Raw genomic sequence first — 22,653 nt, forward strand, 5'->3', positions numbered from 1 at the left:
TTTGGAATTTGCTTTCTTCACTATGCATTAACCCATCTACGAGCTACGAGGAAGTAGAAATCCTCCCTGTTCGGTGGTAGCCGTGTTTGGTGAAAAGGCACGCATTGCGTGATCGTACCTGGCATTGGTCTAGCCGCAGTCGAAGGACGTATGACTGAGCGCGATAATACGCCGCCGTGAACGTTGTACCTGACGAAAAAAAGAAACAAAACGTACTTCGACAAAGACAAGGTAAGACAGACACGTGTGCCTGTATCTGTCTTATCTTGTCTTCGTCTGCGACTGTTTAACGCCGCGTTTTCGTTTTTCTTCAAGTATGAAACAACTCGTTGAGCAACAAGTTTTGTTAAACTGTAGCTCATGGTCGGTGAACCGGTTCACGACGAAGACTACTTTTTCAGAGGCACGCTCAAAAAGCTTTCCAAACCCTTCAAAAACTTATTATCTGAAATAATGGTAACATTAATAAAATAACAGCCTCTAATGAGTTTCCCCCAAAACATTGACATTCTTGTTGACTACCAGCTTGGCCTGCAGAATAGTAGGCAGAACCGCCCCTGCGAAAATACTGCTTTTTAATTCCTGTTGTTTTTAACAGCCTGTTTTATTTTACACTTTTATAATAACACACCATTCTTTGCGCTTGTTGTGGCACTGTGTTCTAGAGAGAGAGAAACAACATTTATTTGCTCAACATGGTTTTGAAGCGAAGAAGACGGAGCCTCTTCGCCCTCCTCAGACGGCGGCCAGAAGTCCTTGGGCTCCGGCGGCGTCTTCCGCCATTTGGACAACCCGGATCTCTACGTCCGGGTCGAAGATGCGCAGAACGGTCTCCCACTGCTTCTCCGTCTTAATTAATAACGAAGTACCTAACGGATTCTGCTTCTGGGGACATACCCAAATAATGTGGCGTAGGTCCGCCCTGCCCGTACATAGCTTACATTCGCTCGTGTAGAGCCCCGGGTAACAATGACTGTGCATTTCCGCATTGGGGAATGCATCTGTTTGTAAGAAGCGCCAGGTTACAGACTGTAATTTGTTAAAAGTACAGTGAGGGGGAGGATACTTAACCCGTTCCAATTTGTATTGATTAATTATGTCTCTGTACGAGACCATGCGGTTCCTCCCCATCCCAGCGCGCGAGAAGTGCTCAGATGTTTCCTCGACGTGATCGGCTCGGTTAGCCAAACGTCGACCCGCGTCGTGAGCGTTCTGGTCACCTGGAAGAGAAGAGTGTGCCGGCGTGCATACGATTTGGACCTTCCTCCGGTCTTTGAAGCCGACCACAATTCTCAGTGCCTCGGGCGAGATCCGTGCCTTTATAAAATTCCGAATTGCGGTTTTAGAGTCGCTGACAATAAATTTAGCTTTCGCGGAAGCCATCGCCATAGAAATGGCCGCCTCTTCTGCCGTTTCCGGCGACGACGTCAGCATCGCGGCGCTAGTTACGGAATTGCCGTTGCGGTCAATAGCTTACACGGTCATGGCATCGCGGGCCGCGTATTCCGCGGTGTCCACGTAGACCACGTTCTCGGTGTTTTTGAATCTCTTTTGTATGGCGTTCGCTGTTTCTCGTCTTCTTTCCTGGTTGTGTTCGGGATGCATATTCCTCGGTATAGGGGGAACGATGCCCGATGCCCGAGACGGCCGCAGGTGTTACAGACTTCCACTTTGTTCTTGTGCAAGAAGCATCGATATTCCGCACCGGGGTAGGACACGTAGTGCAGAACTTTGGTACCTTCGAAGACGATAATAACCGAGCTCGTCTTGCCCATTCGTCTCGACTGGAGAATCGCGGTGTGCTTCCAGTTGACCAGGCTCTCTGTGATGTCTTCTTGCGTGTCATAGGTGGGGATGTTGCGAATCACGCCTTTCCATGTGTCGTCGTGTGGCGTCACATACGTCGTCGTAGCGTAGGTCTGGTTCCCGACTTGAATTGATGCTACAATATTTCTTGGCATTTTTCATCGTTGGAGCACTCACGACCATGATGTTCTGTCCGGGGTGGAGGCGAAAGACATCGTCACTCGCCCTCTCCGTCGACACTGCGGCGGCGCGTAACACACCGTCATGGAGCTGTGCATAACTCACACGCGACGTTTTCAAACCATCGCGCGGTCGAATAACCAACTACCTTGATATCTTCTCTTGGAAGCAGCGGCAGACGCGGCCTGCGCACGCCCAGCTGGTTTTGGACCTTGTGAGCCTGCTCTCGGCGGGCGCCATCTTGGTTTCGGGAGTCTCGATCAGCGAGCCTAACCTTAGGTCGGCTGCTTCGTTGCTGGTGGCTGGTAATCCAGCCCGCGTCGTTTTCGTAGTCTTCGGGTGAGATTGGCTCACCCTACACTTCCACGACTTCCATAATGTCTCGCTGGGTGTCGGTTAGGCGTGGGCTGAGACTGCACTCTGGTCTGGAAAAGTCCCCGGATGCTCGTGCCATCGCGCGGCACTGTGTTCCAACTAAAGCGTTTCAATCGAAATCAATGATGAAACTAAGGCGAGCGCATGATGTAATGGCGGTCCATGACTACACAGACGGCCTTGATGTGAGCCGCAGAGACGCTAGCGCCACATTCCTCTCGAGTGTATATTGTAAAAAACTATGTTACATATTTCCTCGGCCGATCGATGTTTTGCGGCAGTCGAAATGTTGCGCTGAGCGCGGAGTGACGAGGCGCCGCCTGCCGTGTCGCCGCAGCGTCGTCATAGCTAGACTAGGCTTGGCTCCAACCACGCACCTGCGCGAAGTTAGGTCAGCTTCGGCGAGGCCTTCGTGCTGAACAGCGTGCTCCAGAGGGTTTTTTTTTTTTTTTGCTAGTTTTGCTCAAGCTTAAACAGCTCCGCTGTGAAAAAAGGAGAGAGCTGTTAAAAATAAAACTTTACAATCTTTATGGACCTTTATTGAATAAAAGGACCTGTTTGTTGCAGCCCGCTGCGGTGGCTCAGTGGCCAAGGCGTTCGGCTGGTGAGCCCGAGGACGAGGGTTAGATCCCGGCCGCATTGCCTGCTTTCTTGATGGAGGCTAAAGCTCAACCGCCCGTGTGTAGGGGTTTCTGCACACGATAAAGATCCCCAGGTTGTCAAAATAACTGAGGAGCCCTCCAGTAGTGCGCCCCTCATAGACCACGCGGGGCTAGAGCACGTTAAACCCCACAATCAGTCGAAGTCTTATCGTCGCAACACTTTACGGTGACGCGCTCCCTTCTTCACGCGATTCCAAAAGGTGGGAATTTAGATGTGGTATGTCAATTTTAAACAACTGAATAATGTTTGAAGGTATGCTGTGGGTGAAAACGGCACGTACTTTAACGTTACGCTAGAAATAAGCTCCTCCGAATGAATACTGTCTACAAATTTTCCGCCTCAGTATCACTAATATTTGCTTTTTTCTTTCGAAGGTCGGACTCGGACATCTGGAACCCATATGGTATTATTGCAGAACGCAAGACAAAGCAAAGCTACCAATATCAACAGACCTGGAAGATATGGCGACGCAAGTCAAGGATGGCCGCTTGGGCTGTTAGCCGTTGCGAAGCACGCAGCCGTAGGGAGGACTATGTGAAACAGCTGCGGAAGTACGTCCGTGTCAACGTGTACGGCAAGTGCGGACAACTAAAGTGCCCTAGAGAAAATAGTACCAGGTGTTACGAAATGTTCGAGGAGAAATACTTCTTCTATCTTTCCTTTGAGAACTCCATCTGCAGAGACTACGTCACCGAGAAATTCTTCAATGTCCTAGAATACGACATCGTTCCCGTGGTCCTCGGTGGAGCCAACTACACTGCCATTGCCCCTCCGGATTCGTTCATTGACGCGCTTAGCTTTAGGTCTCCGAAACACCTTGCCGAATACTTAAAAAGAGTAGCCGGTGACTTTCAGCTGTATGCGAAATATCTGCGCTGGAAAGAAACGCACACTCTGGCAAATTTTCCTAGATTCGATGCCCCCTGCCGTGTCTGCAAAAAGCTGCACAGCCCATCTTTCCGACAGACGACGGTAGTGGCGGACATGTTTCACTGGTGGAACACAATGTCGCATTGTTGGTCTTGGAATTTTACCAACTGAAATAAAGTGTATGTATTCTCATCGGTCAAAGAAACTTCACAGCTCCATCCTTATTCTGTTTTCTGGTGGCTAGAACCCTCCCCGTATATATGCTCATCGGCTGGCAGTATGCGTGTTTGGAAAATGCGTGTGTATGTTGTACACCTGGGCCTTATGATTTTTTTTCTTTTTTTTACTGTGCTTACCTCTGATGTATCTAAGTTATTGTTCTCCCAGTTTTTGTCGCTCAGTCGCACTGCCGTTGCTGCTTACTTGAATTCTATACCTTGGCCTTCCGAATGTTTTTACTGTGTTTCTTTCTTGTACCCTGAATTTCTTGTTATCCAAGCTTACTGCATATCGGCAAACCTTCGCGTTATTACATTTGTTTGAGTGTCAGTGACTAGACATGCATTGTACGAAGTTGTGTTTCTGTGTATTCCATGTTATTGATGACCGCCCTATTACTCTTTGAAGTTCGTACCCCCCTTACTCAATGCTCTCATCGTGCTTGTAAGGTATCATAAATAAATAAATAAATATATAAATAAATAAATAAATAAATAAATAAATAAATAAATAAATAAACGTGTGTCAGAACACGCATGCGGCAAAACTAACAATTCCGCTGTCAGAGTTCAATGTGTATCGGCAACGTGGTTGAGGAGGAGTACTTACATTTAAAAGGAAGGCTCCCATTTGTAGGTGTTACAATGTTATCTCATGTGCAGCGCCCCCACGCGGCGCTGATAGTTTTATGTTCAGCCGTGCAAGCCTGGCACAGCGGCGAGTTGCCAGTTTGAAAAAATAAAGGCAGTTCGTTCGTTCTGGGCAAACGGCTCGGCATGTTCTCATATCTTTCGCGGGACTGATGGCCTACTGTTCCCGGTAGTCACTTCCTACCGCTCGGACATCCGTACTTCTACACGTCTAACAGTAGGAAAAGGGGAGAGGAAGGGAGAGAGGCCCGTGAATGCTGGTACCCTTCCTCAGTGTTGGCACATGCTTGTTCATGTGAATTTTTTCAGCGCTTAAACTTTTCACGATTACAGGGCAATTGGAGACCTAACGTAGATACTAATTAAACACTGCTGTGGGAGCTAATTTAGGGAACACAGCGTCTAGAATACCAAGCGCGGCGCTCTAGCTGATCGCTGCAGGCATGGCTTTTGTTCCGACCATGGAGGAAAAAAAAGCTTAGGAGAGGCCCCCAGCTATCCCCGCGCATTGGCAAAAGTGTGGAGGAAGTCACGTGTTTTCGGCGGACATTGGAAGTCGCGTTAGCAACGGCGTCCTAGCAACAGCCCGCCCGCCGTTCGCCAGTCATGGAGGAAAGGCAGCGCCTGCCTTGTCGTCCGATTGCGAAGATTGCTGCTTCGCTTTGCTGCGCTGTGGTCTTGCGGAACTCGAAAAGGATGCTGCGAGTTGCGACAGCTGCGCCGATGTGAATATGTCATTTAATTTCTACTTTCAAGTGCACCTTGTACCGCGTCAAGCTATTGCTCCGGTCGCGATCACGACGCGCCTATTGAAGTGCAGATATCGTGAACGCGCCGTCCCGTCGTACGCGCGGACACACGCGTCTGGTAGATTTTCGGGAAGTGATACACGGTGTGCAGTACGTAGGCGACTTGCAACCGAACGATTCGCAACTCAATTTTTTGGTTATCGCCGCTGCAATATATAGTTTGCTAGGCCGGCAATGCGCGGCAGTGCTTTTGCAACTGTTACAAGGTAGATTCCCAGTTGATATAATTCCATCGTCCTATTACCTTAGTAGGTGTCCGTCTGTTGACTGGAAGAGTGCTGGATCTGGAATCTGGATCTTTTTGTGGTCTCGCTCTGGATTTCGCTTTTCAACGCTTCATACTGCGAGGTTAGTGTATGAACGTTTTCAACTGATATCACCTTGAATTTATTGACACTGAGACAAGTTGAAACTTGGCGAAAAAAAGTTTATTGACGCCACCCACCCTCTCATTTTTTTTTACTCAATAAAACGTTTTGCCTCCTCCTCCTGCTCCTCCTCCTCCTCCTTCGCAAAAAATTCTATCGAAGGCACGCAAACAACGGTAAAAACATTCCACAATTTTTTAGCGTGAAATCTGCATGAAGTACTGCTTACCTATATATATAGAACGGCCGTTTAATTGACTAGTCATCTCTTGGATTGCCAGTGAAACTGCAACGCAAACTTGGGCACTTTCCAGTCCGGTAGCCGCACGGCGTTCGCCCACTGTTTGCGGCGTTCTCCATCGCTTGGGAACCTATAAACGGCGGCGATTGCAAACAAAGGATGAATGCACACCAATGTACAGCAATACTTGTCAGCGGAATGATGCACTAACCGGTGGAAAGTGACGCCCAATAATTGGGTACCGATCGCGACTTGCAGCCTGGCACCGAGCATTGCGGCATTGTTAGAGCGAGCCGCTTCGCAAACCTGCTGCGGCCACACTGAAGACGTGTAACAGTGTAACCGCGCGTTTAGGTTCACGGTCACGCGCTGCAAAACGGCCTTCTACCTGCCTATCAGCTGATTTCCGCCGGCTCGGCGCTGGCAGATGCAGACGACAAGAGAGGCAATACAGGACGGAGGAGGCGGAGAAGGTGCACCGAGAGAGAGAGGCAAAAAGAGTCCGCCAATGGCATGGAGGGCCAATGGTCCGCCATTCGACTTACAGAAATGGCGTTTCCGGCTGCGCTGGGTGTGACGTCAGGGCCTCTCCTAAGCTTTTCTTTCCTCCATGGTTCCGACCGACGACATTCGAATATTTAAGACTAGGCTTGCATCGGCCAAAGAGTCGGCCGTTGTAAGACGGTGGTTCGAGACCGGTTCTTGCCTCGTTTTTTTTTTTCATCTTTAAATTGAACTATATTTGGTTATAAATGATTTCTTGTGTGCCTTACGTCATGTTGTTATGTTTAGGTTAGGCTGCCTAGGTTCACGTTATCTAGAGGAATGTAGCGTCAGACACGCCAATTTTGTTACTGAACGGCCGTGGACGTCGATATAGTGGACTGTTTATCATACCGTCTGACGGCACTTTAGACACGGCCTTTAAAGAAGCCGCTTTGGTGGATACAAAATATCACCGCTGGGAACGACGGACAATTTTACATAATCGTCTTGACACTGCCGTTTCATTTTCTAACCCTCGCTGGACTGCTAAAGCCCGTGTAATAAATTTTCTGATATCCCAAACCACTTTCCGGAATCACAAAAATCAGTGTACTAACACTAACCCTCAGGTATGTATCCAAAGCAAACTGGTCACGATCATCTAGCTGCATCCTGGAATTCCACAAACCAAAGGACCGCACGGATGAATGATAATTCGACAGCTATATGGCGAAGTAACACCAGTCACTCATCCAGTACGGCGTGTATCTCAACGGAGATACGCCATCAAAGAATCGGACACTTTTCTAATTCTTGAAACACCACTTACCACTTGACAATGTATGGGTACGAGTTAGTGCTCCACGCTAAACCACCGTTCAGCACAGCAAAAACTAGACGGAGACCGTGAATGACGAGGACAGGCGCTGCATCGAACTGAATTTTATTATCAAGAAATACGTCTGTATAATAAAACACTGCCGTAAAGAGAAAGGTACACTACGTGACTGTGCGGTAAGCAAGAGCGCAGCCTGTCATATCGGAACCAAGACGGTCTGTGTATTTGTATAATTGCGCAGTGACATCGTAGCCTTTTTGCTTACCTTAGTGTCTTTTTAGATATACAAAAGAAGCTCGTTAATTCTAACCGCAAGAGGATGTCATCTCTGTTCGAATTATAATGGAAGTTCGAAACGACGAAAGAAGAGTAAGAACAATACGCAGCTATTGGGAAGCAGTTGTAAATGTCGACAAATGATGCTTGAAAAAATAAAGTGATGGAATCCTGCCTTTTTTCTCCTTCAAGGTGGCAGCCATCACTTTTTGCTCGAATTTATGTGGGCGGGCTTCTCTTCGCAACTGAAGAAGAGACGAGCGGCATTAACAACCCTGTCATAACATCTGAGCCGACTGCGGCACTAGCTGCTGCTTACCTAATTCTTACCTAATCACGATACTCCGGGAAGGATGCGATAAAAGAGCACATTAATGATCAAATACAATGAAATAAAAAGCTGCAGATATGTATACTGTCGAAGAAATTGAAGGAATCGAAATGTTTTGTAAATCCATAAAAATTTTAATGCAGCAACGGAAGAGCACAGCAAACATCCCGGCGGCAGAAAGCCGCGGCTGAACTCCCGAGATATAAAAGACCCGGCATTGATAAGGCTATCCCCAGTCTACGAAATTGCAGCTAAAGGAGGTAACGCGCCTGAGGATTAAAAATTGTCGACACGTAAAAATAGAGTATAGGAAGACTCGTCTTCATTGCAGTAACTGCACAGCGATGTTTACACCAGATGAAACCTGTGTAGAAATTTATTCTAATGGGGTACACGACAACGAAGACCTATAATAACCTACTCTAGGTCATCGTAAAGGGCACCAGGAAGGTTTTCACGAGAAGTGTAGATGGCAGAAATCCTTCGAAGGCAATAAAATTTATGCTTGATGCCCTTGAAACTTCATCAATCTACGATACATTGCAGTAGTTATTAAAGAAACGTCGTTTATAAGTGGCGCAAAGGCTGATATCCTTACTAGTGAGTCTCCTGCATCGTTCAAAGTGTCCCCGCATGTAGCGAAATGCTAATGATGCTAAACTTCCAGAGCATATATGTTCCGGAAGCTTAGCATTAGTGCATTACCCATGTCAAGGGATAGAATCACCCTATTTATCACAACACACAATGAAGAGAGCAAGCTTTGTACTAGTGTGTTTAGGGGACAATAGACCTTATGCGAAATTGCTTGGTGATCTAGCAACACGGATGTAAACGAGACCGTCGGCCATATTGGTACGGGCGCCGATCGGGAAGTCTCGTATTGTTTACTGTGGAAGAGTAGGTGATGGCAACGCTGTATGGCTCAAACTGGACGGCATTTTCCGGCTCCCAACCGCGGCTTGTGGACGAAGGACTTGTCTGCGCTGCCGACTGTGCCTGAAGAGTCGTACCACTCGGAGTGCCGCGCCAAAGACCCATCCGAGCGGCAGCGGAGCAGGGCATGCCGCCTAGCCACCGAGGCGCATTGCTCGACTTCATCGGTGCGGACAAACACGTGCGACTCGCAGTAAGTAAATCCTTTTTTGTTTTTTACTTAACGCGAGTTAACCGGTATGAGCATGTGTATAGCACTTTGTTCACCGTTGTTTACCATGCAAATGCGTAGCGGCGACCTTGTTGCAGTAACCCTGAAAGAGGAAAGCGACAATCGCCAGACCGTACCGCTAGTGGGTGGATTAGGTATTTTCAAATGCTGTACATCGAATTTACGGAATGATTTTTGGCGAAGATGTTTACGGAAAGGTTGCGGCGGTTTTCCGTGACGGTCGTCCGCCCGCGCGTTTGCCGCAAAGCAATCGCGCTTTGCGGCGAAGTCAACTACAAAAGCGCGCACATACGACTTGAATTTTCTTTTTTTGTGTGTTTGTGTTTTCATTATTTATTGCGCATGTTCTGTCGGAAAAAATCTGTTTGTGTGTCTTTCTTCTCCTTTTTTGGCGATGGGGTGGTTGTGTTTGTTTCTAAAGCACGTGTTTTTGGTGTGCACGAATAGATAATACAGCAAAACCTCGTTAACTCGAACTCACTGAACTAGAAGATTTTTTTTAATTCGATGGGTCATCGGTATAGCCAGAATGTTTACCTGTTTATCTCGAAAGGTTCTGGAAGTGAGTTCAAGATAATCATATTATTGCTTGCGTAAGTTATGACGAACACAATTATGCGGGTACTGGTATCATTACCCACTGTGAGGTTTTTTAAATGTAAAACTTCCTTCTCTTGTAAATGCATTAACAAAGCATGGAGAGATACTTGCACGCTCGAACTTGACAAACAATTTTGACATCACTGCTGTTTGTGGTATAGATTATTGCCCTTGCAGCAGTATTAAGCAAGACACAAAATCTGGTCATTTTGGGGCTGTTCCTTGCGGCCACTGTTTTTTTCTCGGTCCCTTTACCATAAACTGTAGCGGACTAGTCCTGTTCTTCCCTGAGTGATATTTACTGTTGCTCGCTCTGTTTTTGCAGGTTGGGCCTCATCCATGTGGTCAGCAGCTGATTTCGCTCCCAGAAGTAAAGTGCCGTCCCTATGTTGTGTGCCTCCCCTTTGAGACGGACAGTGGGGCGATTGTGAGGCAGCGTGCGATTGCCCGGCGAGTTGCAGTGGAGCATGGAGTCACATCCTGGCTGCTGTGCACCTACTCGCCCTCTTGCAAGCCGAAGGTTTTAAGAGGCGCCATCGGTGCTTGCGTGCACTGAGCTGCCACAACAGTGGGGACGTCCGAGACAGCAGGGCATCAAGCCAGCGAGTGTCCGAGACATTGACTGGAGAAGCCCGCGAGAAAATGGCCCCTCCCTTCCCTTGCCAATGCGTCTGTTCAATGCACGTCGAGTACAGGAGCAATGCGAGCAGCAACAAAGCGCCGTGCAGGCGCTTGGGAGAAAACTTGGTAGCCTTGGGAATGGGTTTTTTGCCCCAGTTGTGCTGGCGTCACCCCCCCCCTCCCCCAGTGACAGAAACAAGGACTGGCATGGCACCTGAAGGGTCACCTATGAGCTACCAGCAAGCATTCATGCCACATTTCGCTGTGGTCATCTCGCGAGCACGCAGAGGCTGGGCAACGTCATGTTTACTAGACCGCGGCATGCAAGGTGCGCGAATGCTTCCCTTTGTTCCATTTATATCCACAGTTTGCTATACTGTACGCGCAATAAATGAGTGAAGTAGTTTAATTTACTGGGATTTTCACTGTGGACACAAAAAATGCAAAAGCACTCAAGCTGATGCGCGGCAGCCTGATGCAACTCTGGCCATTTTCTTTATTTTTTTTTTTGAATAAAACTTGAAAATTGTCTCAGATACCTACATCAATGGCCACTATCATTACGTCGGAGGCATGCATGCAGCATGTGACAAACTAGAGGAGTGAGTGTGTATTTTAGTCGCAAAATATTCGATAGTAAATATGCATCGTGGCTGAAATGACAATGGGCACCAAGTTAACTTGACGTAACGACAAATCTTTCAGCCCGGCAAATCGGGAATTAAGTGCAAAAGCTCGAATTTTCCACCGTTAGATCATCATACAACAGTGTACGCCACTTCTGCAACGACAAGCGGCTAAATGCAACGTAAAAGAAACCAACAACACACTCCGATACCGTGCGCGCCCGCCACAGAGGAAATTTTCAACCGCGCCGTGACGGCGTAGTGCGGCAAGAAAAGTTTGTTTACAGCCCTAGGTAAGAAACGGCTCGTGTAGGGGCTAAGCGGTACCATTTAACAATGAAATGAAGCGGGCGCAGAGCCACAGGGACGAGTAAAGAAACGGCCTAATTTTGGCAACGTGTGGTACTGTTTTCCCGGTCGAGCGCCGCTGTCAGTCGCATGAATAGGTGGCGCACGCTCAGGCTTCATTTAGAATACAAAGGCTGGACCACAGAACTCCAACGCAGCTGTATTTTTCGTCCGGACAGCGACTACGGAATCCCGCGCTTAGCGAACCAACGACAAATATTCGCTCCCAGCGCACCGCGCCCAGCATGTCACAAAGGTTGCTCGCGCCGGCATAGTTCGCGTCAGAAAGTTCGTTCAAAAGCGTGGAACTTCAATTACCTTTTCTCAATTTGGATCGGTATTTCCGCATTGCGTGCACTGCGGCACGAAGCAATGCTCCGGCATTGTAGTCCATCACCAAGAGCGGTCAATGCCCGCCTTCTATGTTTTGCTACTTGGTTTCGGTTTCAAACGACCGTTCCAAAATGGCGGACCTAGTTACCGGAGTCGACGTGAGATGGCGGGGCGCATTTTGCATAGGGTCGATCCCGGCCGCTGCAGGTGCACAAGAAATGCAGCTGGCTCACCCACAAAGATAAACAGCTCCGCCTCCAATTTAGAGCCATTGGCTCTCAATAAAGAGTGAGGGCATATGGTTCTTAGGCAAAGCAAACCGACAATGGCAAACGGCCAACCCAGAATAGAACACACCCGAACTCTAAAATTCACGAAGCAACTTTCAAAACGTCCGCCACGAGGCATTTTGGGATTGTTTTCACCCGATTTTAATTACGTCTACTTCCCCTTCCCCCACTTCACGTAGAGTCTTCCTGCCACAATAAAAGCTACCTCCTCCGCCTCGTTTCTAAATGTCCACGGCGGGGGATTGTGGGATTGGTTTCACCCGATTTTACTTTTTCTCTCTGTTCTACTCGTAGAGTTTCATACAATATGAAACTCCATGGTTCTACTCTCCGTAACTTATCATTAGAGCAGTTTCGGAATGCCCCGGAGATGCCCAAGGACCGCCCTTGACAGGAAACCAAATAAAAGCGGCCACTTGTCGCTTCGTCACCAAGTCCCAGCGTCATCGCGAGCAGCAAAATGGCCGCCTCCACGTCCGCGCTCTGTGGCGGTCGTGTTGCAGCCCTGCGTGCGCTCCGTTTGCGCCGTTTCCGGCGGTTTTCGTCGCAACGCACTCGCACTTTTCACTAACCACCCTTGAACTTCTCGGTGCGGTTTACCATCTTCATAGTTTGGCGTGGCACTGCCAGGTTCGGTTGGCATCAAACCAGGTGCGCCAAGTGCGGACAGCTGTGTCGGTGTGTCTACAAGCGAGAGGCGACGTTTGTGTGGGTGGCGGGTGTGTTTCTGCCTGTCTTCTGTGCTTAGAAGTTGGAAACAGCGCTTCGGTGATGACAGGCATTACGCAGGAATCGAGCGGTGTTCCTGGAGAAAATTCCTGCCTGGTAACGTGTGGTGTTCAGATTTTGAATCCCGCTTGCCCGAAAGTGACGGTCTGGCGCTTCAAAGCGGGAGCGACGGGGCCGTGTGGCTTGTTTTTAACCTCTAAACTTTTAAAGACTGTTGATACGTGGCAGTCTCTAGTAAGAGGTGATGTAACCTTGCACACGGCAGCTCCGTGGAAGATTCGTTTTTGTCCGCTCTGCCTCGCAGGCCCGACTGTGTAAGTAAGAAAGGAGAATGAGAAAGGAGAAAAGGGGAAAAAATAGAGAATATGAGGGTGTACTCTGGTTTCAGCTGTATCGGAACTGCGCCAAGACATCGAACCCGCAACCTTGCATTTAGCATTGGGCCTTTGCTGAAGTGCCATTGCGGTGGGTAGAGTTGTGAAGTGACCATCAGGACACCGTATGCCCGTTTTCTACTTTAAACAAGTAGTAGATGACTCCCTTTGGTAACCCACTCAACCCTGGCCTTGTATAAACTTTTTTTGCTCATAAAAGAAATCACTGCATCGGTAAACTTTCTTTTTTGTTGTTAGACATCAGCAGTGGTGCCTGTACGAAGGTGCCAAAAAGAATTATCAGTGTGCAACCTCCGTCACGCCTTGAAGAGGTGTGAAAAAAAAAGAAAAAAATAGAAGCCCACAACTATTGGGCAGTCTTGATTATTGACAGCATCCTTTGTCGACAACGGCGGCCAGTCACTCAGGCAGGGTGGTTGTTGTATAATCTGGCTTAATTGTCTGAACTTTACACCACTATGTGATGTGTCAGCCTTTCAAATGAAGCAGAATTGTATCTTTTTATTCTGCTTTTAAATTTTGTTAAACGTTGAAAGGGTGCACGCATGCAAACCATGCTCAAGTTGAAGTAGTTTTAGAAGACATTGATGGTAGAAATTCATGCATGGTAAACCGCTATAGAGGTTAGCCATGTCAGCTGATACCTGCTGCGGTGGTTCAGTGGCTAAGGCATTGTGCTACTGGACCCAAGGATGCGGCTTTGATCACCGCTGCCGTAGCTGCTTCTCTGATGGGGGCGAAAAGTGCAAACGCCTGTGCGTTGAGATTTCACAGCATTTTAAAGATACCCAGGTGGTCAAAATTAATCCAGAGCCCTCCACTACAACATGCGTCATAGCCTGGTGTATCTTCGGCGCGTTGATCTGTAAAATTTGAGAAATTTTCGTTTTAGCTAAGCAGGATTCAGCGCGTTCTTGTGTTGGCTTAGTTTAGTTCTAACACACTTGTACCTTCAATAATAGTTACAAGGGAATGCTGTGCATATTCCAACCTTGGAGATAGGCTGTTGTGGTCTTTTTTCAATGCTTTACGAGAACTAGCTACGGCTGAAAATTGTTCAAACGATTGTTGGTTTCCTCTTTTATTTCTTGACCATGTTTGAGGGTTAGGTCTGTGTTGGTCTGTCCAAAACGTGTACCGTACAATAAGATACGTGAATATTCAGAGAGTTCTATGGAAAATGAAGTGCCACAAACGCTACTGCTGTCAAAAAAAGGTGTCAGAACTAACTTGAAGTGCAAAGCCCATTACAGAATGAAGATAACTTCAAGATGAAGATGGCAAGTGTGGATTCATTCTTTGCCGTGGAATTTCCATGAGTGAGATGGCGGGTAGAAGACAGTGCCGACGAGGAAAGTTTTAAAAAAAAGTTTCAATGCTGTGTGTCAGTCATCAGGAAGCAACTGGAGTAGATTCTTTACCATCTGGACGGTAGCGCTGCAGAACATTAATCTTCTCCACTGGTGCTGTGAGTGTTATGTCAGAATCTTTTGTGTCTGTATGTCAATGTAGACATGCAAGTTGGAGCAGAAATGTTATGCCCCCGACTTATGTTACCAGCTTTGCTTGTCAACTGTGTCTTACTTGCCTCTAGACGAGCCATATTGTATGCCCTTGAAGGTGGTGTCCAATGATTATCACTTCCGAAAAAATGAAAGACGCTCACACTTATAGCGACAATTATGGACCGAAGGTCGTTGCGGCAACAAAGGAGCAAATCGGCTGCAATAGTGGACTTAAACCTTTGTTATGGTTGTGAAGGTTGCGTACAGCTTCACTACCTTCATGTCTTGCGCGTTAGTATGAGCTTCCTTAATTTTTTTTCTGTGCCGGACAACAGGCCCAACAATCCTTGTCTTACGCACAGTGGCTAAAACTTCAGGTTTTTCGCCCTAAATGAAGTGTTTCCGGCGCTTGCATTTTGTTTCCTACTAGTATTCATCACTCTAGCATTTATTTCTAGAACATTAGGCTTCGAGCCTTCTATTTTTTTTTGTGTGTGTGTTGCTGTCTACTTCAGGGAGTTTTGAAAGAATTTTTTTGAATGTGCTGCTGCAACTCCCAACTCCACACACGCTTCACTTTGCTTTCACTTCAAGGCCCTTTCATTTTAAACAAGACTGCTGTAGCAAGCACATAGCGATTTCATAGAGGGTGGTACTGGGGTTAGATACAGCCACCGTGCCATTTAGAAGCAGCCATAGGATTCTTATCTTAGGGAGTAAAGAAACAGGATGACTGAGATGTCTTTAGCACATCTCATTTCACGTCATCAATTAAAAAAGCCACGCAGACACTTCTTTGTTCAAGTTCAATGAACTGGTCTCTGCTGATTCACTCAGCTTTATTGTGGCAGCAGAAGGTTCTTTAGGTAAAAAAATGCGAGAAATATTGAGAAACTTCACATTTTGTGCTTCAGTGACGTAATGTGGTGCGACAATAAAAAAAACAGTTATCTGTCTGTTAAGTGTACGTTAGCAATCAGGTGGCACTAGAGGCCCCACTACAGTCACCTAGTGATGTTTTTCGGTGGGGGTCACCAATCGCACAAACAACATTCCGCGACGTCAGAGAGAAGGTGCAAAGAAGTGGCTCAGGAGTCGCACTTCTAATTTCATTTTTCCAATATCTCTATTATTTGAAGTTTGCGATAACATTGCTATGATTGCTATCAGGGCAAGACAATCTTTTTAACGAAAAAAGCTTTTAATTTGTGCTTATGGCTCCTTTGGATACCGCGGCCTTCATTTTTATGTTTGCATCGCTTCCACGATTCCCAACTTCATAAAAAAATAGTGGAACGTACTTTTAAATGTCGCACGCACAGTGTAGCCGAAAAATATAATATACCGAAACATAGGTCTGCGAATCTTTACTGAACACTATTGCATCCAGCAAACTCAGCAGTTTAGAATTAACAAACAACAAGCCAATTGGTTTTTTTTTGCTTTGCTTTAAGGACTCAATCCGAAACTGAATGAAAGCATGCTCATAATAAACAACCCATTGCAGGGGAAGGGAAGTAGAGGGGGAGCGACGAGATAAGGTAAAGAGAGAGAGAGAGAGAAAAAAAAGGTACAAAGAGTACTAGAGTGAGTCAGTCGGTCCTAGAGAGAGTCAGTCCTGCAGGAACGCTGTGCGGAGCCTGCAAGTCCGCTTTCCCGCGGAACACTGCAGCTTTGCGGGAAAGCCAGAGACACGAAATACGCTAGTAGGTTATACTTCCAAAATTTTTTTTCTTTGTGTGTGAGTACGTCATGCCACAATGTGCGTTTCTCCTGTAGTATAGTGTGCCCCCATAATGAAAAACTGTTATTGGTTTCCTCCATGATAGTTTTAATAGTTGCGCACATTGCGTAAGATGTCAAGAATTTGCTGATAGTGTTTACACCTACCTTAGGGGAGTTTGGTATGCTTACCTCTGTTTGCGTTAGTCTTTCCATGCGTCTATGAAAGAGGGAAAAAATGTCTCATTCATTCATGCAGTAAACTGTTCTTTCATTCACTAGTGGCCAATAATTGGGACAGATTACTCACACCTCTGAGCACGTAATCATTGGTCGACGCTCAGACATCAGTCTCCGTCACTCGGGTTGCATTGACTAGAGATAATGTAAAGTTGCCAGTGACTCTAAAAATTTGCAGTGCGCCTTTTTTTCATCACTTTTAGATTATCTGTTTTGTACCCTTCCGAGTTACTTGCACTGTGCTCTGAGATGTCTGCTAGAAGTGGTTTGATGCATACTGTACGGCTTTAAGTGTATTTAAAAAGGACTTACTGCGTTTTTTTTCATTTTTCCAGCCTTGGGATTTCAAGAATGAAAACAGTGGCCTTCTGTGTGAGATTTCTGCGAAGCTTGTCTTTTTTTTTGCCTCGTTTTTGCTTTCTCGCACTGCTTTACCCGCATTGTAGCTACAACTGTGTAATATTGAAGGGGACGCAAAGAGACTGCTAACCAAGGTGTATGCCAGAAGCATGGGTAATTAAAAAGAGCCCACACTTGGTGTAAAAACTTGGTATAGCCTGGTGCACTTTTTAAAAAAATGTCTGTTTGTTATATTGACACCAGTCCACCTTCTTTGAAGTGTTAGTTTGTTACAAAGAGTGTCGTGTTATCAGTGATGACTGACTGAATATTGCTGCTGCTCTGATTGTGGTTTTTCCTATTTTGTTTATCAAGTTTTGGAAATTTAGGACGAAAATGTTCCGCAAATTCCCGGCTTCCACTAAAGCACGTATTCATGTTGTAACGAGAAAATGGTTCACTATATTGCGGCATGTTTGTGCTCCATTGGAAATTGTTACTGAAGTTTTCTCGTGTGTGATGAGTATTGAGAAGGGTTTGTAGTTACAGCCTGTTTTGCAAATATATAGTTTCGAATGATACTCCGTTGAAGAGAGAATGAAACTAATTTTTCACTCTTTGTTCGTGACTGAATTGTATAATTAAACCTGCACAACTTTTAAAGTTTTTTTGTTTAGTGAAATTAAAGATACTTAGTTCAGCTGTACAACTGGCGTATAACTGCACGCACCGTTTGTGGCCACCTTACGAAAAATTGTTAATTTCCGCCCAGTTTATGATTAGTGTCTTTTTGTGTTCACGTGCGGCTACATACGTTAAACATGCCTGCAGTTAAGTACATACTGCCTAGTAGACTTGAGGCTGTGCCATCACATTTGCCGTCACAAAATCGGCGGGGGCTTGAATGCACTTTTTGTGCAAAAAAGAAAAAGAAAAATGCAGGGGTGTCACTGTGTGGAAATTGAGGAACGAAACTAAGAACGTGTCCTGCTTGTCCTGGACCCCAAGTTGATGGAATAATCCTAGGAGATTCATAATTCAACTTCATCGTTGTTTTGTAATGTCCCATCACTTCCAGCGATTTTGTTTTCACCCTATTTATTCAGGTCTTGTTGCCTCTTTCTGGCAGTTGGCGACGCATTCAGCAGTGCTTAGTGACCAGTAGCCGGTAACAGCCCTCTCTAAAAAAAGCCTCCACCTGGGTCTCTGCACTGCAGGCTCAAAATCAAAATTCTGTCGGGGCTCGATCATTCCACGCAGGATTTTAGAGGGATGATTGGGAGGTGATGTCAGATTGCACGCATTATCGGTGGCTGTTCCAGAAAGCGATTGCACCCCCCTCGATCCGCCGCCGACCATTTTCTGCTCGCAGGAGAAGGTGGCGTCAGCGGCGAGGTGGGCTACATGGAGTCCTCATCGCGCAGCGGCAGCCGCGGCGACACGCGCACCTACCAGTGCAACCTGTGCACCTACCACACCGAGCGGCGGGCGCACATAGTCCGGCATCTGCGCGGCCACACGGGCGAGCGGCCGTTTGCGTGCGCCCACTGCGACCGCTGTTTCGTGCACAAGCACCACCTCGACAGGCACCGGAAGCGCGCCCACCCGCGACGGGAACAGCGGCAACTGCCGCCAGCGCCGCTGGCGGACTTTTTGGAGCTGGAGCTGCAGCCCTTCGACGACGACGACGTTTGACACGGACCGGACATCTCCGTGGCCTCATCTGAAGCTGAACGCGGCTGGGATGTGCGGTTCACCCAGAGTTACTCAATATGCAGCCGCTGTGAAACTGCCCACTGGCAGATGATTTAGTAAGGCCTGTTAGTATTGGGTGACTCCATGCCAAACGAGACTTGGCAAATTTTAATCTTCCGCATATGCTTCCAAAATTTATTTTAGCACTTTTGAGCTGAGTTAGTTCCCAAGATAATTAGAGATAATAGGTCATTTTGGGGGGAACAGTAGACAGAACAGCGTTGGTCATAAAGCTGTAATCTTTATATTTTCAAATACTATGAACCATGGTGAATGCAATATTCAAAGTGAAACTCGGTAAAATATTTTTGGCGAAACAATTTTTTTTTGGCCTTACAGTGGCCTTCGAAGATCTTCAAAAGACATGAAAGGTGATGCGCTTTAAAAAATTTTTTGCCAAGGAGCGATTACAAGCGATCGCAACTTGTAATGGCTCCTTGGGAAACATTTTTAAAAGGCATTACTTTTTACAGCTTTTGCAGATCTTTGAACGCCACTGTAAGGCCATAAGAAATTATTTCGCCAGAAATGTTTTTTTACTGAGTGTCACTTCTTGACTCAAAATTGCTAAAATAAATTTTCAAAGCATATCCGGAAGATTGAAAAATTGCCGGGCCTCCTTTGGCATGGACTCGCCCCATTACGTTATGTACTGTTCTGCGCAAAAAAAAAAAAAAAAAGACAGGGACTGGAAAAGACACAACTAAAGAGCGCTCTTGTGTTGTCTCTTTTCTAGTCACTGTCCACATTGGCCCCATGTATCGAAAAGCGGTTCACAGTTAACCCCCTGCGCTGTGGGCAAGCAGGGACAGAAACGGGGCATAGCTGACTATGCTGCCATCTGTCGGCAGAACACTCAAGTTATGCTCAAGCGCACGCGGTTGCTGCTGTAAGTCATAAAAGAAAAATTGTGGAAGCATGAGGAAACATTAGCTAATTTAGTGTTTTCCAATTTGAAGAGCAAGCTTTAGTTTATTAGGCTGTGTTATTAAAGGGGCCATGAAGAGAAAACTCAAGTTTGGTTCATTCGAAAGATTGCCTCGTTACAATCATACTGACACCAGTTTTAACGTAAACTTAGCTCAAATAAGCAATGCAATTAGGAAAAAGGGAATGGCCATGCGACCCACCAGCTGATATTCCGCAACAGAGCCTAGGATGTCATACCAGCCAGCTCTGCGATTGGCGGAGGGCGGTAAAAGCAAACGCAAATTAGGCAGAGCTTGCAGGCTTGCCGAACGAGCTATTTGCGCTTAAATTTAGAGCACAATCCTTTAATAGCAGTAAGAATGGTGGGACAAACAGTGGAAGTTACGAAAGCACAGTATGCTTAGAATTACCGATGCGTACTGCTGTTGGTACTGCGCGCACTATGCTTGGTTTAGCTGCACGGAACTGTGGGGCTTTGGGTGTTGTTTCACACGACACTGGCTAATTGACACAAGCAATGGTGTCTTACGTGAACATATTTGTCGAGCGAGCACTGTTTCATGAAACGATTATTTTCTCCCTGAACAAACAAACCAAAAGCAGAAAATGGCTTGCCATGGTATGGTGGCGCCATCTAGGTTCACTAACGGCAAACAAGGCTTCCTGTTATGTCATTGCAGACCACGAAAATGCACGATTTAGCGGGAAAATCAAAATTTTAGCCTCAATAATTAATTTTTCAGTGAATAAAGCATTGTTTGCATTCGGACAAGCTCCGGGGGCACTATAAAACAGGAAATCTTTAGAATAACACAAACTTGTATTTTGTCTTCATGGCTCTTAAAGGGACCCTGCAACACTTACCATCGACTGCTCAGAATGTATTTTGGTGTAAAGTCTATTGTCCCAGCAATCTCCTCCGGCAAGAATTATTAAAAATCCGTTCACTATCACCGAAACTACGTGCGATGAAAAATCGCGCATAAATGTTGCCTCTCAAGTCAACCGCGGACAACGCGGCGAAAGCTGCGCGCTCTTACCCCGGAGAGGGGGGCGGCGCACGGCGTTGTGTTCAGTGGCATTCGATATGTCACAGGCCGGGGAGTTCCGTCCTTTTCCCCGCAACATGGACGGGTCTATTTCCGGTCTGGTGCCACAAAAAAGCAGGCATGTGGCCTGCTCGCAAGCAAGTGCTCAGGCTGGTAGGGCGTTTTTGGAGCAATAAACGTTTGTTGTCGAGTGGGCTCGTTGAAAGTGGAATACTTAGTTTGTCACTCAAACTCCGTGCGCACTCAAAATAAAAGGAACACCAAAAGCATGCGGACAGGTTCAGACATAGAAGAGGTTCATACACAGCGCCGACGACGGCTGATCGTCACAGGAAATGCCGGAATTTAGCCAAGTTGACCAGCGACAGCCAATAGGACAGCCATGGCCCGATTGACGTCGCAGAGGCCATGCCACGGGTGCATAATGAGCAGAATTGAAGAGAGCGCGGTTGGTTTTTCCGCTTCTTTCACGACGATTTGCGCGCTTACCGCTTCACGTGCACGTGTAATATTTGGCTCGGGTGTTCCTGGAAGTCTAATCTAAACGCCGCTCAGGTTTACTTGCACTGCACGAAGAGTGTTGCAGGGTCCCTTTAAGTCGGTGTTTCCCAAAGTCCAGTTTCTGCTCACCCCCACCCCCCTTTCCTAGATGCAGCGACAGTACACTTGCCTCTCGGCTTCTGAGAAGCAGGGGGGCTCCCGCTGCCGGGATTCTGAAATGGAGTTTCACAACTGGTGTATATTGAAAAACTCTCTCGTTCACCGAGTACAATGTAGGCACTTAAGTGGGGGACACTGCACTTAGAAAAGCCCCCTTTCATTTTTAAGTAAACTCTGTGAAGCTTGCCAGTAGTTTTGCTGCTTTTTCCCCACTGATTTCAAATATGCGACTATTTTTTGAGTCAATTAGTTCTCAAGATAATTAGTGATAATTAGTCATTTTGGGGGGAACAGTAGACAGAACAGTGTTAGTCGTAAAGCTGTAACTTTTTATATTTTCCAATACTATGAACCCTGGTGAATGCAGTACGGTATTCAAAGCAGTTTTTTGGTGCTCCGCTTGGAAATAATTTTACAGCTCATTGAACTTTGGTGGCACCAGTGGCAAGGAACCATTTTGAGTGCTCATTTCAAACACCAAAGTTAAATGAGCTGTAAAATTAGTTCCAAGCGGTGCACCAAAAAAACTGCTTTGAATAACTCCATTCACCAGGGTTCATAGTACTGGAAAATATAAAGATTACAGTTTTATGGCTAACAATGTCTTGTCTGTTGTTCGACCAAAAATGGCTAATCACCTCTAGTTATATCCGGAACTAATTGACCAAATAAAAAAATAATGACGGATCTGAAATGAGTGGGAAGAAGGCAGCAAGACTGGTAAGTTTCACAGAGTTCGCTTAAAAATTAAGAGCCATGTCCCCCCTTAAAGTGGCCATGAAGACGAAATATGGCTTTGTTTCATTTAAAAAAAACCAGCCATCCCATGCCAGCCACGAAAAAAATTTTCGAACAGAGAAAAACGTAAGAAATATTGAAAAAGCTTTCAAATTTCCCGCCACAGTCACATAGTATGTTCAGGAGTGACATAATATGGGCAAGCGCACAAACGGGATTCCGTGACGACATCGAGAAATTGGTGGAAAGTGGACGGTAGTCACTGCTTCTTGATTTGTTGTATTTTTTTTCTAATTATCTCAATTATTCGTTTGAAGTTGGCGATGAAATTGTTGTTGTCGTCATTTTGACAAAGCAGTATTTCAATTAAATGAACCAAACCTGTATTTTGTCTCCATGGCACCTTTAAATTCGACAAGTGATGTAGGTTGTGTGCGTGTGAGAAAGTTGCGTTATTTTTTTTACCTGAACTGGTGCAGTGTGGTGCAGACCA

At 46.4% G+C, this 22,653-nt stretch overlaps 1 protein-coding gene across 2 annotated transcripts; it reads left to right on the forward strand.

Annotated features, from left to right (window-relative positions):
- The first annotated feature begins 12,487 nt into the window (after positions 1-12,487).
- Positions 12,488-19,139, forward strand: LOC144158381 (zinc finger protein ZIPIC-like). 2 transcript variants are annotated; one of them, XM_077689247.1, is made up of 2 exons: positions 12,488-12,923; positions 18,401-19,139. In XM_077689247.1, the coding sequence occupies exon 2, from the start codon at positions 18,433-18,435 to the stop codon at positions 18,721-18,723; it is 291 nt and encodes a 96-aa protein (XP_077545373.1). In that variant the 5' UTR covers positions 12,488-12,923; positions 18,401-18,432; the 3' UTR covers positions 18,724-19,139. The 2 variants fall into 2 exon arrangements, with proteins under 2 accessions (XP_077545373.1, XP_077545374.1); XM_077689248.1 differs by having other exon boundaries at positions 12,488-12,749.
- Positions 19,140-22,653: the final 3,514 nt, after the last annotated feature.

This window comes from Haemaphysalis longicornis, unplaced genomic scaffold (assembly GCF_048455015.1).
Source record: "Haemaphysalis longicornis isolate Haplotype H1 unplaced genomic scaffold, Haemaphysalis longicornis Haplotype H1 scaffold_10, whole genome shotgun sequence".
NCBI classification, from domain to species: domain Eukaryota; kingdom Metazoa; phylum Arthropoda; class Arachnida; order Ixodida; family Ixodidae; genus Haemaphysalis; species Haemaphysalis longicornis.

What these genes read in the sequence shown, in the direction of transcription:
- LOC144158381 (XM_077689247.1), top strand. Translation starts at nt 18,433, where the DNA reads ATGGAGTCCTCATCGCGCAGCGGCAGCCGCGGCGACACGCGCACCTAC.